Source organism: Cucurbita pepo, chromosome 11, assembly GCF_057944985.1.
Source record: "Cucurbita pepo subsp. pepo isolate OVF chromosome 11, ASM5794498v1, whole genome shotgun sequence".
NCBI classification, from domain to species: domain Eukaryota; kingdom Viridiplantae; phylum Streptophyta; class Magnoliopsida; order Cucurbitales; family Cucurbitaceae; genus Cucurbita; species Cucurbita pepo.
Window position 1 is genome coordinate 17,326,286 of NC_141808.1, and position 14,091 is coordinate 17,340,376.

Here is a 14,091-nt window from a genome sequence, read left to right on the forward strand (position 1 = left end):
GAGACCGTTCTTCAGTCGCTGCCCAACTCAAACGCGTTAATCTTCGTCTACTCAATTAGTAATTAATTAATCTTTTAATCTTTTATTTAAATGGTATAAAATGGAATAAGTGAATTTTTGTTTTTAGTTTGTATGAATGCGACACTCACACGCTGAAATGCCAGCTGTCCCTCCTTTATGAAATTACCTTTAAAAATAGAAAATTCTTAAATACAGTGGATAATAAAAATTTATGGAATGTTCCAATTTCCAAAAACATTAATGTAATTAGGGAGAGTTTATGGTGGTCAAATTATAGCTTCTCCGTTAACGCGTTTTTACAAATTTAAATGCCAAAAAAGTTAATATTTTATTTAGAAAAATAGATTGACAATAATGCCCCTTGACTTTGAATCCCTCACCCACTACACTCCTGTTCTTCACAGCATAACAAGATTCCTTTCTATCTGCTTCTATTTCCTGAAACTATTTATCACCTCAAATTCAAATAATGGATCAAAATAACTCATATTATTAATTATTATTATTATTATTAACTTGATAACAAAATAAAGAAATTCAAAACAAAAAATGGAGAAAATGATGTCAAAAACTCAAACCCCAAAAAAGAATGTATGGAATCTGCTTGAAATAAGCACGTGGACGGAGCAGTTGATATGTGATACAGGGTGGATTTATTGTACTAAAAAAAAAAAAAAAATTAAGAATATTTTTTTAAGAAAAATGTTGGGTCTATAATATAAATTAATATATGATTTGGTTATTACCTGTTTCCTCTCGGCCCTCATAATTCAAGGGGAAAGGGTCTGTGAATGGCGGTGAAGAAAATGAAGTGGAGATCCATTTTCTCCAGCTGCTGCGAGGTGGAGTCGCCGTCGTCGTCGTCGGAGGTCATCAAACCGGTGGCGCCGAGTAAGCCCGGTTCCTTTGGAAGGATTCCCAAACTGGATTTAACCAACCCTAACTCCACCCTCTCTGAGGACCTCTCTATCTCTCTCGCCGGATCTGACATCCACGCCTTCTCCCTCGCCGAGTTGAAGCTCGTCTCTCAGTCATTTTCCTCCTCCAACTTCCTCGGAGAGGGTGGCTTCGGCCCTGTCTACAAAGGCTTTATCGATGATACTCTTAGACCTGGCTTGCTCCCTCAGCCCGTCGCTATTAAACTCCTCGATTTGGATGGAACCCAAGGCCACAGGGAGTGGCTGGTACGTCCTCGATTTTATTGGAACTCAATTCTATTCAATTCAATTCAATTTTTTATGATTTCAATTGTATTCTATGGCAGACGGAGGTGATTTTCCTAGGGCAACTTAAGCACGCCCATCTCGTCAAGCTCATTGGTTATTGCTGCGAAGACGAACACCGGATGCTTGTCTATGAGTATATGCCCAGAGGAAGCTTGGAGAATCAGCTTTTCAAAAGTACGGAATGCAATCCATTACCTCCGCATTTCTTTTCTCTCTCTCTCTCTCTCTTTTTTTCCCCCCTCAAATTGAGCGAAGTTTGATCAAGATCAATGCGTTGGTTGGTGTGCGCAGAATATTCGATCCCATTGCCGTGGTCGACGAGAATGAAGATCGCTCTTGGAGCTGCGAAGGGTCTGGCGTTCCTCCACGAAGCAGATAAACCAGTAATTTACCGAGATTTCAAAGCTTCCAACATACTGCTCGATTCTGTAAGCAAGCCTGATGTTGATACTGATACTACTGATACTACTGATACTACTGATACTACTGATACTACTGATACTACTGATACCGAGAGATTGCTATTGTGAATCCAATCCAGAATTGAATGTTGTTGGTGTTTCTGTATTTCAGGATTATACTGCGAAACTGTCTGATTTCGGTCTGGCCAAAGACGGTCCAGAAGGAGACAACACGCACGTCTCCACTCGAGTAATGGGCACGCATGGATATGCAGCGCCGGAGTATATAATGACTGGTAAGCACCGTATTGTATACTCCACCTAGATACACAGATCATGAACTTGTTGGTTAAGTTAGATGTTTGAATTAATTATGATTCAGGGCATTTGACGGCGATGAGTGATGTATATAGCTTCGGAGTAGTGCTTTTGGAGCTGCTAACAGGGCGGAGGTCGGTGGAGAAGAGCAGCCGTAAGAGGCAGCAGAACTTGGCAGAATGGGCAAGGCCGATGCTGAACGATCCCAGGAAGCTAAGCCGTTTAATAGACCCGAGACTTGAAGGCCAATACTCTGAAATGGGATCTCAGAAAGCAGCCTCATTGGCGTACCAGTGCTTAAGCCACCGCCCAAAGCAGAGGCCCACCATGAGCGCCGTCGTGAAGGTATTAGAGCCACTCAAGGATTTCGATGACATTTCTGCAGGCACCTTCGTTTACACGGTTGTGTCCCAAGACGATGCCCGCAAGAAACGAACGGGAAATTGTAGTGCAGAAGAAGCCATTCCATCCACCTGAGGAGGATGAACAGCCGAATTCAATTGAGATGTGAATCATGATGCGCTCAACTGTAGATACACAATTAGCAGAGGATTTGGTTGGTTTTTGTTTGAAATTAAAGCGCCGCCACTGGGTTTGTTCTTGCTGGCACTGGAAGGGATCATAGTTAATCGGCATGCCATGAGAGATGAGTTGCTTCAATTTCCTCCTCAACGCACGGATCTAGCGCATTAATTAGTTAATTAATTGAGTGTGGTGTGCTGTTCTGTGCTGTGTTATAATACTCGATTTTTAAACAAGAAAAGAAAGAAAAGAAAAGAAAAGACCCATTCAAATCAACAATTCTCCCTTCCCCTCCATCCCATCATTGAATTCTAATGCGTCCACATCGCCAAATACAGCGAAGCAGCTTTGACTTGGAAAAATTGCTCTAAAACAAAGAAAAGAGGAAACCGCATCTAAAACCGCCCGTCCATTTCTCAATGGTGATGAGCATGACTTCCACTTCGCTCGCCTTTATTTATTTATTATATTTATTTTTAAACTTTTTGGATATGGCACTATTTGTAAAGTTAAACACCCTTAAATCCGATATTGTTGTCGTTGTCGATAGAATTGTTTCAAGTAAAACATGTGGCTGGCTTTCAATTCTTTGAACTTTTCGTAGTTACTTTCTCCAGAGGATCACTCTTATTGGGACATGGTCTATGCATCTCTGTAAGGGTTAAGTCGTTTCAGTGTGTGGCTTAAGAAAGAGGTCTCAATTTTTGCATTACCAAATAATGGTATGGTGTGGTGTGAAAGGGTGAAGTGTTGAATATTATTGATTTCATTCATCCAGAAACGGCCTCTACAATCAACTAATACTGTTTGGTAAAAAAAAAAATTGATTATTATGATAATGCAGTGGCAGTGGCAGTGGCATGGGACCGCCCCTTCCTTCTCAAACGGACGGTTTTATGGACCTGAGCTGACCCTCTCCCAGTTTGTGCAGGCGAGGAGCTTAGGATGCTTCCTTCTTCTCACTGTTGTTGCAGTTACAGTTACAGCTCAGTTGCTAAGCATTTTTGTCTCGCCCCACTAACTTCCTCAGCGAACACTGTACCTTAGTTTTTACATTCTCGGGACTGGTTCACATTCCATAACTGAACTGCTCGAAGCTTCCCAAAGAGATACAGATTAACTATGGGAGTGAGCAGTGGTCTCTGGCTAGCAACACAAATGGCATGGATTACAGCAGCAGTTTCCAGTACACCCACACCCACACCCTCTGCTGCTGCTACCAAAACAGCAACAAGGTTGTATTTTTGGACATTTTCCTAATGAGCATTTGCATTTGCATTTGCATTCACAGCAAGGGCATTCAAGGCAGGAGCAGGAAGGTAATGAACAACCGCTACAACATTGGCTGCATGAGACGGTTGGACAACAGCACGAGCATCGGGGTAGCGTTGGACAAGTGAAACAATTCCCACAATTCCCACAATTCCCACACTGCCCGCACCCGCTGCAACACTGCCACTTGGGTAATTTACAGCTGCCACATGATAGGCATTTACATGGGTTATTACAGTTGCAGCAGGGTGGGATTTCAAGATGGATCGAGCATCCAGCATAACAGCAACAGCAAATCCAGGATAATTTACAACAGGGGAATCCACTGCATCAAGTGAGAACTAATCTGAGTCAAATGCACTAGACAATACCCTGACTACGCAGAATGCAGAGTACAGATCTGAGTCAATTAGCAATGGAAACAAGGGAAGTCCAGATCTGGTCTACTAGTATTCGATTCGGTTAGTATCTTCATTGTTTCCAAACACAAAAGACCTAATTATTGATTCATCTTAACCTAAGCAATGAAAGATAAGGCGAATCATACCAGAGCCATTTCCAAAATTGACATCTGCGGCGATGCTTCTTGTATCTGATTAAAAGAAGAAATATATAGCGTGAATGGATTAACTACAAAGACTTTTAGAAAATTAAAATGATGAGAAACCCCTTACGTTGGTATCAAGGGATCTGAGTTGGCGATCACATGGTCAGCTACCCTGCAGAGTGAAAAAAGAGAGCACAAATCAACTAAACGGTAGCTAACTGGAAGAGCAAAAAACCCAATTTATTCCGAAGGTATACATACTCTTTGCAGCATCTAGAAGCAGGTGGAAGGCCTTCGGTAGACTTCAATTCTTCCTGCTCCAGAAACATCGTGAAGGAAAGCTTGTTAATTTTTCATGATGAATCGGGAAATTAGGAGACAGCAATGCAGGAAACAATCCCAAATGATTACAATGGGATTCCTCATGTAATCTAAACTCAACCCAAATTTGAAACGGTATCGATACTTTCTTCCTTAAGCTTTGTAGGAAAGATGTGTTAGGGTATCCAATACACTGGAACAAGAGCTCAAATGTTAAAGGGAAAAGAACAAAAATGTAAATATCTACATTAGATCTTCGACGGAAACCTTTTAGAAGAAAAGAACAAGAGACAAAATCAAAGGGGTAAATTATTTGGTGATAATTGATTTGGGATAAAAGTGCAAATAAACACTACTTTTGATTTGTAACATGTTGATAGCTCAAAACATGGAACGGTGAAGTGTGACTTGAAGGATGTCCCACCCCCAACACACGCAGACAATATAAGGGGCAAATCCCGGAAAGTCTTCAAAACCCAACAATGGGGATCTGTCAATTTCGCTCCCTATGCGCCGAAGCTGAACATAAGATCACCCACGTCGAAATGTAGGCAATATAGATAGCTTGCACCTTTCAAGTCTGTCAAAGAATACGTCTAGGAAGGACTTAGCTTGAATTACAGCAGAGGGGATTCTGGTTAAAATTTATGAAGTGGGGAGGAATCCAAGACTTGGGTTTCAATTGGGTTGTGAAGAAGAAGAAGAAGAAGAAGAAGAAGAAGAAGAAGAAGAAGAAGAAGAAGAAGAAGAAGAAGAAGAAGTTGAAGAAGAAGTTGATTCAGGGTGAGGAAAGAAAGGGGATTCGCATGCATCGAGAGTTAAAAGGAAAGAAAAAGCAGAGAAAAATGAAATGTACCTCGAGGAAACCAATCTCCCTCTCGAGCATCTGAAGCTTGGCAGCTTGTCGGCGCTTTCCATACAAATCTGGATACTGAGGAGGCGACTTGGGATATGGGGGCGGGAGAGATGGAATTGAAGAAGAGGAAGCTGGGCGAGTAGGAGTAGCCATTGGGGGAAGCAAGGAAGAGTGCAGGAGGTGAATTACAGAAATGGGAAAGCAAGCAGTGACAGGGCACAAATCAAGTAAACATAAGGGAAAGAGAATAGTGTGTTGTCACTTCTGGTACCAAGTACAGTTATGAAACACCAGAAGTTGCAGTAGAGAAAATAGTGAGAAGCGGAAAATGATGGATGGAGTTGTACGAAGGGGAAGCAAATTAAGAAAAGATAGTGAGGAGGAGGGGGGGCGGTAAATAAGACGCCCTGACACGGACAGATTACGAGTGAGGCAAAGGAAAGAACAGGCTCCTACACCCCATGATAAAATGGAGCTTCATTTGAAATGGGGTTGGAGGAATGAAATGGGGTTGGAGGATGGGAGGTTAAAAGAGTAATAATAGTGATGATGGGGTTCAAAAGAGGAAGATTGGTTGTAGGCAATAGGGAAAACAGAGGGGGAGATGGAAAGGGGAAGAGGAGGAAAGGGAGGGAAATTACAGGTTTGACACTCATGGGAGGCAGTAATGGTAATGGTAAAGGTGCAAAAGGCTGCTCTGAAATGGCCATATGGGAGTGTCTGTTTTGTACGAACCCATTTAGCAAAATTTAAGGCGTCTGTGATGAGTTTGAGTAGATGGAGTTGAAGGGGGTGGGGGGAGAATTTTGGAGGAGTGAGAAGCCCATGTGGATGCGTGTGTGGATCTTTCAGTGATTTTTGTCTTTGCCTTCTCTGGGTCTCTGCCGCTGCCCCTGCGCTGGTGACTCACCACTCCACCCACTGCATTGCAGAGCAAAGAAAGCAAGAAAGAAAGAGAGCAAGAAAGAAGCGAAAAGCACGATGGAAGCAACCATCTCAGACCCCACGTGAGCACTACGTAGGAGAGAGACAGAGATATTCAAACACATACTCTACACTCAACTTCACTTCAAACACAAACACATTCACTCACAAAGTTTTCAACCTAAGCAACTCATTTTTTTTTTTTTTTTTTTTTTTTTTTATCATTAAAACAGATTCGGACTCTGTGCTCACAGCAAATCAGCAGAAATAAAGCCTTTCCTACTCTTCCTATACGTTTTGTTCTTCGTTTCGTTTTCTGGGCAACCTCTTCTTCTTCTTCTTCTTCTTCTTCTTCTATGTTCTTCCACTCTCCTTTGCCCAGCTTTCTTGTGGAAATTGCTAGCTCGAACAAGAAGAGGGAAAAGGGGCATGCCACAATCATTGGATACACAAACAGCAGCTAATGTTTACCTTCCTCATTCCTTCAAAATAAGCATTGAAACCTTTTAAGTTAAGTAAAGGAAGAGGTTATAAGGGTCCCAAGCATGAGTGCAGTTCAGAAAGATGGTCTTGAAAATAGAGAAATTTGTGTCCTTTTATACTCCTCCTTGTCCTACGTTATAATGCATGTCTAACAACTCCTTTGTTACTCAGGAATTAACAAAGAAACCAAACCTAAAAAACCACGCACACCTCCAACTTGAGAAAAAGAAAAGAAACAGAACCCCAGTTTCCATGGAAGGGCTATCCCCGTCGTTCTACAGAGGCGATTTCCGAACTGTAGAAGCGTCGGAACAGGGGAGTTTTATTTATTTGTTTATTTAGCGGTGGTGAGTGGTAGGTGGTGAGAGTGGGCTCGTGACAACGTAGGTGGGGTTCACCTCACACCCCGCTCTGCCACCATCACCGTTCACCAGACACAGCCACAGAGGACAGAGAGGGCAGAGGGCAGAGCGCAGTGGCAGGGTTTTCCATTTTTTTAAAAGCTCGAGGCACTGTTCCGCTTGTGGCCTCTGCTAACGTGAGCTGGTAAGCCTTTTCAATGATTGAGGTTCGAGACAGAATTTGATTTTGTATGAAACATAGAATAGAATAGAATAGAGTTGTTGTTGGGTGTTGCAGTTTACCTGTTTGATAAATTGACAAGCCAGCCATTCCCCCGCTCTGGGCTTCCACTTTTCCCAAACGGCCTTGCTTTGCTTTGCTGCCTCTACCAATTTCGGCCTTCCAACAGTCGCCACCCACTCATTTGGGTCTTCTTCTTCCATTTAACCCCAACTTTTCAGCCCCAACCAAAATACAAACCTTTAAATAATACATGATTTATCCACTAAATTATGCTCAACCCATTTACAATTAACTGAAGTAAAACAAAATTTAAAGATTATCCTCAATATAGATTGAATTTAAGGTGGAAATTTGTTGGGTGAATTAGATAGAGCCACGTGGGTGATTTTGTTAAATTGAAGCGGGGAAAATCATCAAATTTGTAATATTAATCCAAATTCAATAACAATGGTTACTATGATTGCAGAAGTTGTGGGCATTGATTTATACAGAAATAGGAATCTGGCGCCGCGTGTGATTGTCATGGCCGAAAGGGAAGCCACGTCTGGAGCGTCGAAGTCATGGGCACCGGCGGTGGGAGGCTTCCTGATAGCTTCCTTCGTCGGCGCGTGTCTCCAGATTATGTTCTTCTCGCCCATATCCCCAGACCCAGTTCTTGAATTGCCTTCTGCCAGCTCCTCCTTTCCTGCACTCAACAACGAGTTGCAGAAGCTAAGTAAACTGGGAGAGGGCTTTCTGAAGGGTCCGGAAGATGTTTGTGTGGATTCATCGGCAGGTATTGTATATACCGCTACCAGAGACGGCTGGATCAAGCGACTCCATCCCAACGGATCTTGGGAGTGTTGGATGATGGAAGTCCCACATCGACTAATTTAGGGAATGATCATGGGTTTATAAGTGAGGAATGCTAACTCCATTGGCATGAGGCCTTTTGGGGAAGCCCAAAGCAAAGCCATGAGAGCTTATGCTCAAAGTGGAATAGTAGAAGACGAGCAAGCACTCATGGCAATGATGGAAGAGCATATCGATTACGAGGATGACTGGATCATTGATTCAGGATGCTTAAACCACATGATTGATGATCAAAGCGGTGCAATAGAAGAGGGGTGGCCCTCAGAGAAGGAAGTATTACCAGGCCTTGAGCAAATTGAAGAAATTCTTCTACAGAACACGGGGGAGCAAACTGAAGAAATTCTTTTACAGAACACGGGGGAGCAAACTGAAGAAATTCGTTTACAGACCACAGAAGAGCAAACTGAAGAGATTCTTCCACAAAAGACGGGGGAGCAAATTGTACACATTTGCTTAAGTGCTGTTGTGCCTGAAGATTCAAGTGACACTAGTGTTGGTGAGCAAGAAGTGATTCAACCAAGCGAGCCTAGTGAAAATGAAATGACACCTCAACAACTCAGACATTCACAAATAATCCTAAAGGCAAATCCAGAGTATGCCAACGCAGTAGAAGACGAAGTTAATGAGCCGGAGACAGATGAAGAAGCATCACAAAACTCAGCTTGGCAGAAAGCAATGGAGGAAGAAACTATAGCCCTAGAACAAAATCAGACTTGGGAGTTAGTGCCAAGACCAAGAGATACCAAACTCATCTCTTGCAAGTGGGCTTACAAAATAATGTGTACCCCGGATGGATCAATCGTGAGATACAAAGCTCAGACTATAGATTCAGGGTTCTCTAAAGAATATGGACTAGACTATGATGAAACGTTTAGTCCAGTGGCAAAGATCATTATCGTACAAGTTCCTCTAGTACTTACGGTAAATAAAGATTGGAAATTATGGCAGATGAATATGAATAATGCTTTCTTGCATGGAGAGTTAAACAGAGAGTTCTACATGAACCAACCGAAGAAATTTGAAAATGAAGTTGGAGTCATTGATCAATATATGCAAAATTCGAAGAAGGCTCATTTGGATGCGTCTCGACGAACCTTGAGATATGTCAAAGGTACAATCAATTACGATTGTTTATACAAAAGAAGCGAAGACTGGAAGCTAGCTGGATATAGTGATGCTGACTATGCACGAGACCATGATACTTGGAGGCCAACCACTGGTGTGTTCAAGTTTGGTTCAGGAACAATTTCTTGGTATAGCAAGAGACAACCAACAGTATCATTATCAATTACAGAAGCAAAGCCATGAGAGCTTATGCTCAAAGTGGACAATATCATACCATTGTGGAGAGTCGTGTTCGTCTAACATGGTATCAGAGCCATGCCCTAAACTTAGTCGTGCCAATAAATTGGTAAATCCTCAAATCCTCAAATATCGAACAAAGAACTCCTAAAGAAAAGGAGTCAAGCCCCTCCTCGAAGGCAGTCAAAAATGACTAAGACTCCAAAGGAGTCGAGCCTCGATTAAGGGGAGGCGCACTTTGTTCGAGGGGAGGTGTTGGATGATGGAAGTCCCACATCGACTAATTTAGGGAATGATCATGGGTTTATAAGTGAGGAATGCTAACTCCATTGGCATGAGGCCTTTTGGGGAAGCCCAAAGCAAAGCCATGAGAGCTTATGCTCAAAGTGGACAATATCATACCATTGTGGAGAGTCGTGTTCGTCTAACAGGGAGAATTGGAAGAACACCCACTCCCAAACTCTGCTTGGACTCGCCCAATCCCCATCCAAGGACGGCGGAATCCTCGTTTGTGATACTCTAAAGGTATTCAGATTCATTTCATTTTCATGGAAGATGGAATCCCAGTTTATAATTTCATTTTCATGCGCCACAGGGCATCCTTAAGGTGAAGGATGATGGGTTCTCTGTTCTTGTTTCTTCACATGTGAACCAAACCAGAATTATAAGGTAATGAATGGGCTTATTTCTGGGGGCTTTAAAACAGCTGCTGAATAGTAACAATTGTTTGAATAATTAAACAGCTTTCCAGACGACGTGGTGGAGGCGGCAGATGGCAGCCTTTACTTCAGCGATGCAAGCGCTAAATTTGGACTGCACAATTGGTATTTGGACTTTCTGGAAGCGAAACCTCACGGTCGCCTCCTTAAGTACGACCCTTCCTCAAACCGAGTATCCACCCTTCTGGATGGTCTCCGTTTTGCCAACGGCGTTGCTCTCTCCGCAGACCAACGCTATGTGGTGGTCTGCGAAAGCTTCAAGTAAGTACTCTTGCAGTCGTCTTACTTGGTTACAGCATGGAATGTCCTATAAACGATGCGTTTCTGAATGGTAGATATAGATGCGTCAAGTATTGGGTGAAGGGGGAGAAGGAAGGGGAAACGGAAATATTGATCGACAATCTTCCGGGATCGCCAGACAACATAAACCTGGGTTCGGACGGGTCGTTTTGGATCGCTGTGATCCAGCCGGTTCGTGATGGGTGGGAGTGGTTTGTGAGGTGGAAGATGGGAAGGCACATTCTGGCGAGTTTTCCGAGTATGTATGAGCTGCTTGTCCGCGGCGTAGGGCAGAGAGCAACGGTGGTCAAAGTGGGGGCGGATGGGAGGATTGTTAGGAGACTGGACGATCCTGACGGGAAGGTTATCTCCTTCCTCACAAGCGCTGTGGAGTTTCGGGATCATCTGTACTTGGGAAGTCTCAAGGTCGACTTCCTTGGCAAGTTGCCCTTATCTTCTTCTCCTGCGGTGTCCACCCCTTGAGATGCTTCTAAGGGTGAAGACTATCTTTTGTTATAATTCTAGAATGCTTTTAGTATAATTCATTCCCGTGCTTATAGAATGCGACTAAGATTCTTAATTTGATTTTATATAGCCAAAAGTGTGTCACATTTTCAGCTGCATTTACACAGAAAAGGTTGAAGAAAAGAATGAAGAGAGGGGGACAAAAACTAATTAAGAAACCCCAAGCCCCCCACAATGTTTTTGTAAATTCATTTACAAGCAAAAAATACAGAGGTGAAGTAATGATGTTACACAGTAACAGGGCGGAGGCATGCAGAGAAGATAGGATCTGGTGGCGTGTTGCGGCGGCGGGCGGCAGGGGATTGAGACGCTCACACACCTCTCCGCCTATCCCCGCCTCCATCGCTTCCCTACTTTAATTAATTTACTTACACTCTCAAATTCCAATCAAACTGTTCATTATCTAGTGCCACATTAGTTTTTTTTATTTTGTTATTTTATATTTTGTGCCTTTTTTTTAAATTGGTTTGGTTTAAAAAAATGGGAAAAAAGAAAAAGAAAAGAAAAAAAAGTAATGGTATTTGCAGCTTAAAATTAATGAATATTCCTGTGTCTGATGTTTTCAAATCTCTTCTATTCTCCTAATGGCTTCCTTCATATCCGGCCGTTGCTGAGGAGTGGCGTGAGTGCAATCCGCGCCGATTGTGAGTAGCTGGACCATTCGATCCAGTTCGTCGGGGGCGTCGTTTGCAATCTCAGGGTCGATGAGTTCCGCCTCCCTCTTCTCGGCTACTGCGGAGGAGACCCACTGCACCACATCGGTGCCACCCTTGCCATTGGTTAGATATTGAGAAGGAAACTTGCTGGTCATTATTTCCAGAATGATAATTCCAAGGCAATAAACATCAGACTTGGGAGAAACTTCCTGGTTCTGGGCGTACTCGGGGGCTTTGTAGGCGAACATTGCCTGGCTCGCATTGCTGGGATTGATGAGCGGATGAAACGCGTAGTCGCTCAGAAGTGGCTCGTAGTCGTCGCATAGAAGAACGTTGCTGGACTTGAGATTCCCATGCGGCAGATCGTAGGTCGCGAATTCCGAATGGAGGAACCCCAGACCACTTGCGATCCCCTTCACAATTATTAGCCGGGTCTCCCAGTCAAGGTCAGCATGGCAGGCTCCACGGTCACCTGATTTAATTTATATATATATATATATATATATATATATATATATATATATATATATATATTATATAATCAGATCCCATTATCCATCTAATTTATTTGCTAAACAACTACGTACCGCACGCACTTACCGTGCAACACGTACAACAGGCTGCCCTTTGGAACGTACTCTGACACCACCAGCTTCTCCTCTCTCCTATAATGATACGCCAAAGGCGTTAGTATGTTCTGATGCCGCAGTCTTCCCAGCCGCCTCATCTCCGCATCGAACCCATCCTTCCCTATTTTGTTCATTTCTCTCACTCTCTTCACCACCACTGACAGCCCGTTCGACATGACCGCCTTGTACGCCGACCCCAACCCGCCATTCCCCAGCACCTCCGCTGCCGCCTTCATCAAATCCGCCAACCCAAACGTACCCCTCTCGTCGTTGATCACCACAAGATCGGTCATCCCTGCCTTCCCCTGTTTGGAGCCTCTCCTGGAGTCCCCACCTCCTCTCCTAATCGACTGCCTATCCTGGGCTGAACCAGGCACGTGCACCTCCACCACCTCCTCCCGATCCCTCCCCAGCATGCTGAACTCGTCCTCTCTGCGCTTCGATGCGCTCAGAAATATAAACACCATCAGAAACACAACCACGGCTATCAATGAAGCCACTACCAACTTGGAGATGTTGGCTTGGGACTCCCCAGGAGGAGGAGGAGGAGGAGGAGAAGCATTGTCTTCGCAGGATTTGGGGAGTGGGTTCCCGCAGAGGCCTTCATTTCCGGCGAATGCCTTTGCGTCGAATTTGGAGAGGCTGTCGGGTATTTGGCCCTGGAGGTTGTTGTTGGAGACATCGAGGGAGGTTATAATGGAGGCGTATTTGAGGTTGGGGAGAGGGCCGGAGAATTGGTTTCTGTCGAGGTGGAGTTCGAGGAGATGGGAGAGTTGGGCCAGAGAATTTGGAATGTTCCCGGAGAAGTTGTTGGAGGAGAGATATACCTTCTTGAGGGAGGTGAGGGTTGAAAAGAAATCGTCCGGGATATCCCCGAAGAATTGGTTCCGGGTGAGGAGGAGCGCCTTGAGAACCCCGATTTTGTTGAACTCCGGAATGGGGCCGGTGAATTTGTTGTCGATTAAGCTGATGGTTCTCAGGCGGGGGAGCTGGATGAGAGCTTCCACGTCAATGGTGCCTGAGAGTTGGAGGCCGGAGAGATGTAGGCCGGTGATGACGCCCTTGTTGCAGATGATGCCAGTCCATCGAGCCGAGCAGGGGACTGAGTCCGCGTTCCATGAGTTGAGGGATCCGGAATGGGTGAAGGATTGCTTCAGCTTGAGGAGGGCCTCCTTCTCGGACAGGGGACACGACAGGGGGAGACCACCCAGGAGGAGGAACAGGAACACGATTCGAACAGCGGCCATTGCAGAGCCGGAACGGAAAATGGAAAACACGTCTGGATACAAACCAGCCGCTGTTCGAACAATTGCGTGGTTGTGTGCGACTGTGTGTTGGGCGAACCTTTTTTTTCGTCTCACTCTTGGCCTTCCAAAATAGATCCTTCCCCATAATTACACCACTTTCTAAGAATAGTTGTGTTCAAAATTTCAACTATATTTAGTTCCACCCACCAACCATAATACATACGCCGCACCTTTTTTGTTGCTTCATTTCTTACTTTAATCTCTAAGCCATTCATTATTATTATTATTATTATTATTTTTTTTTTTTTAAAAATGGGTAAATAAAATTCTTTTTAATGTAAATGTCACATTTTAAAAAAAAAAAAAAATAATTATTTTATATCCCCACACTAGGTTAAATAAACAT

At 43.8% G+C, this 14,091-nt stretch overlaps 4 protein-coding genes across 5 annotated transcripts; 2 read left to right on the forward strand and 2 right to left on the reverse strand.

The window, feature by feature from the left end:
• The first annotated feature begins 760 nt into the window (after nt 1–760).
• On the forward strand, nt 761–3,076 carry LOC111804702 (EPD1-interacting receptor-like cytoplasmic serine/threonine-protein kinase 5A). Its single transcript, XM_087128536.1, has 5 exons — nt 761–1,205; nt 1,286–1,421; nt 1,539–1,675; nt 1,821–1,944; nt 2,031–3,076. The coding sequence occupies exons 1-5, from the start codon at nt 813–815 to the stop codon at nt 2,441–2,443; spliced, it is 1,203 nt and encodes a 400-aa protein (XP_086984662.1). The 5' UTR covers nt 761–812; the 3' UTR covers nt 2,444–3,076.
• Nucleotides 3,077–3,218: 142 nt separating this feature from the next.
• LOC111805680 (uncharacterized) lies at nt 3,219–7,677 on the reverse strand. 2 transcript variants are annotated; one of them, XM_087128537.1, is made up of 6 exons: nt 7,536–7,675; nt 5,485–6,890; nt 4,569–4,621; nt 4,435–4,479; nt 4,308–4,352; nt 3,219–4,085 (listed from the first exon to the last, which is right to left on the reverse strand). In XM_087128537.1, the coding sequence occupies exons 2-6, from the start codon at nt 5,635–5,637 to the stop codon at nt 3,635–3,637; spliced, it is 747 nt and encodes a 248-aa protein (XP_086984663.1). In that variant the 5' UTR covers nt 5,638–6,890; nt 7,536–7,675; the 3' UTR covers nt 3,219–3,634. The 2 variants fall into 2 exon arrangements, with proteins under 2 accessions (XP_086984663.1, XP_086984664.1); XM_087128538.1 differs by lacking the exon at nt 5,485–6,890 and having other exon boundaries at nt 7,536–7,677.
• Nucleotides 7,678–7,906: 229 nt separating this feature from the next.
• Nucleotides 7,907–11,237, forward strand: LOC111805679 (protein STRICTOSIDINE SYNTHASE-LIKE 4). The gene is made up of 5 exons (XM_087128535.1): nt 7,907–8,311; nt 10,061–10,155; nt 10,226–10,299; nt 10,374–10,610; nt 10,685–11,237. Exons 1-5 carry the CDS (start codon nt 7,924–7,926, stop codon nt 11,109–11,111), a joined length of 1,221 nt encoding a protein of 406 aa, XP_086984661.1. The 5' UTR covers nt 7,907–7,923; the 3' UTR covers nt 11,112–11,237.
• A 417-nt stretch (nt 11,238–11,654) lies between these two features.
• On the reverse strand, nt 11,655–13,762 carry LOC111805681 (pollen receptor-like kinase 3). The gene is made up of 2 exons (XM_023690846.2): nt 12,410–13,762; nt 11,655–12,281 (listed from the first exon to the last, which is right to left on the reverse strand). Exons 1-2 carry the CDS (start codon nt 13,683–13,685, stop codon nt 11,716–11,718), a joined length of 1,842 nt encoding a protein of 613 aa, XP_023546614.2. The 5' UTR covers nt 13,686–13,762; the 3' UTR covers nt 11,655–11,715.
• Between the last annotated feature and the right edge of the window lie 329 nt (nt 13,763–14,091).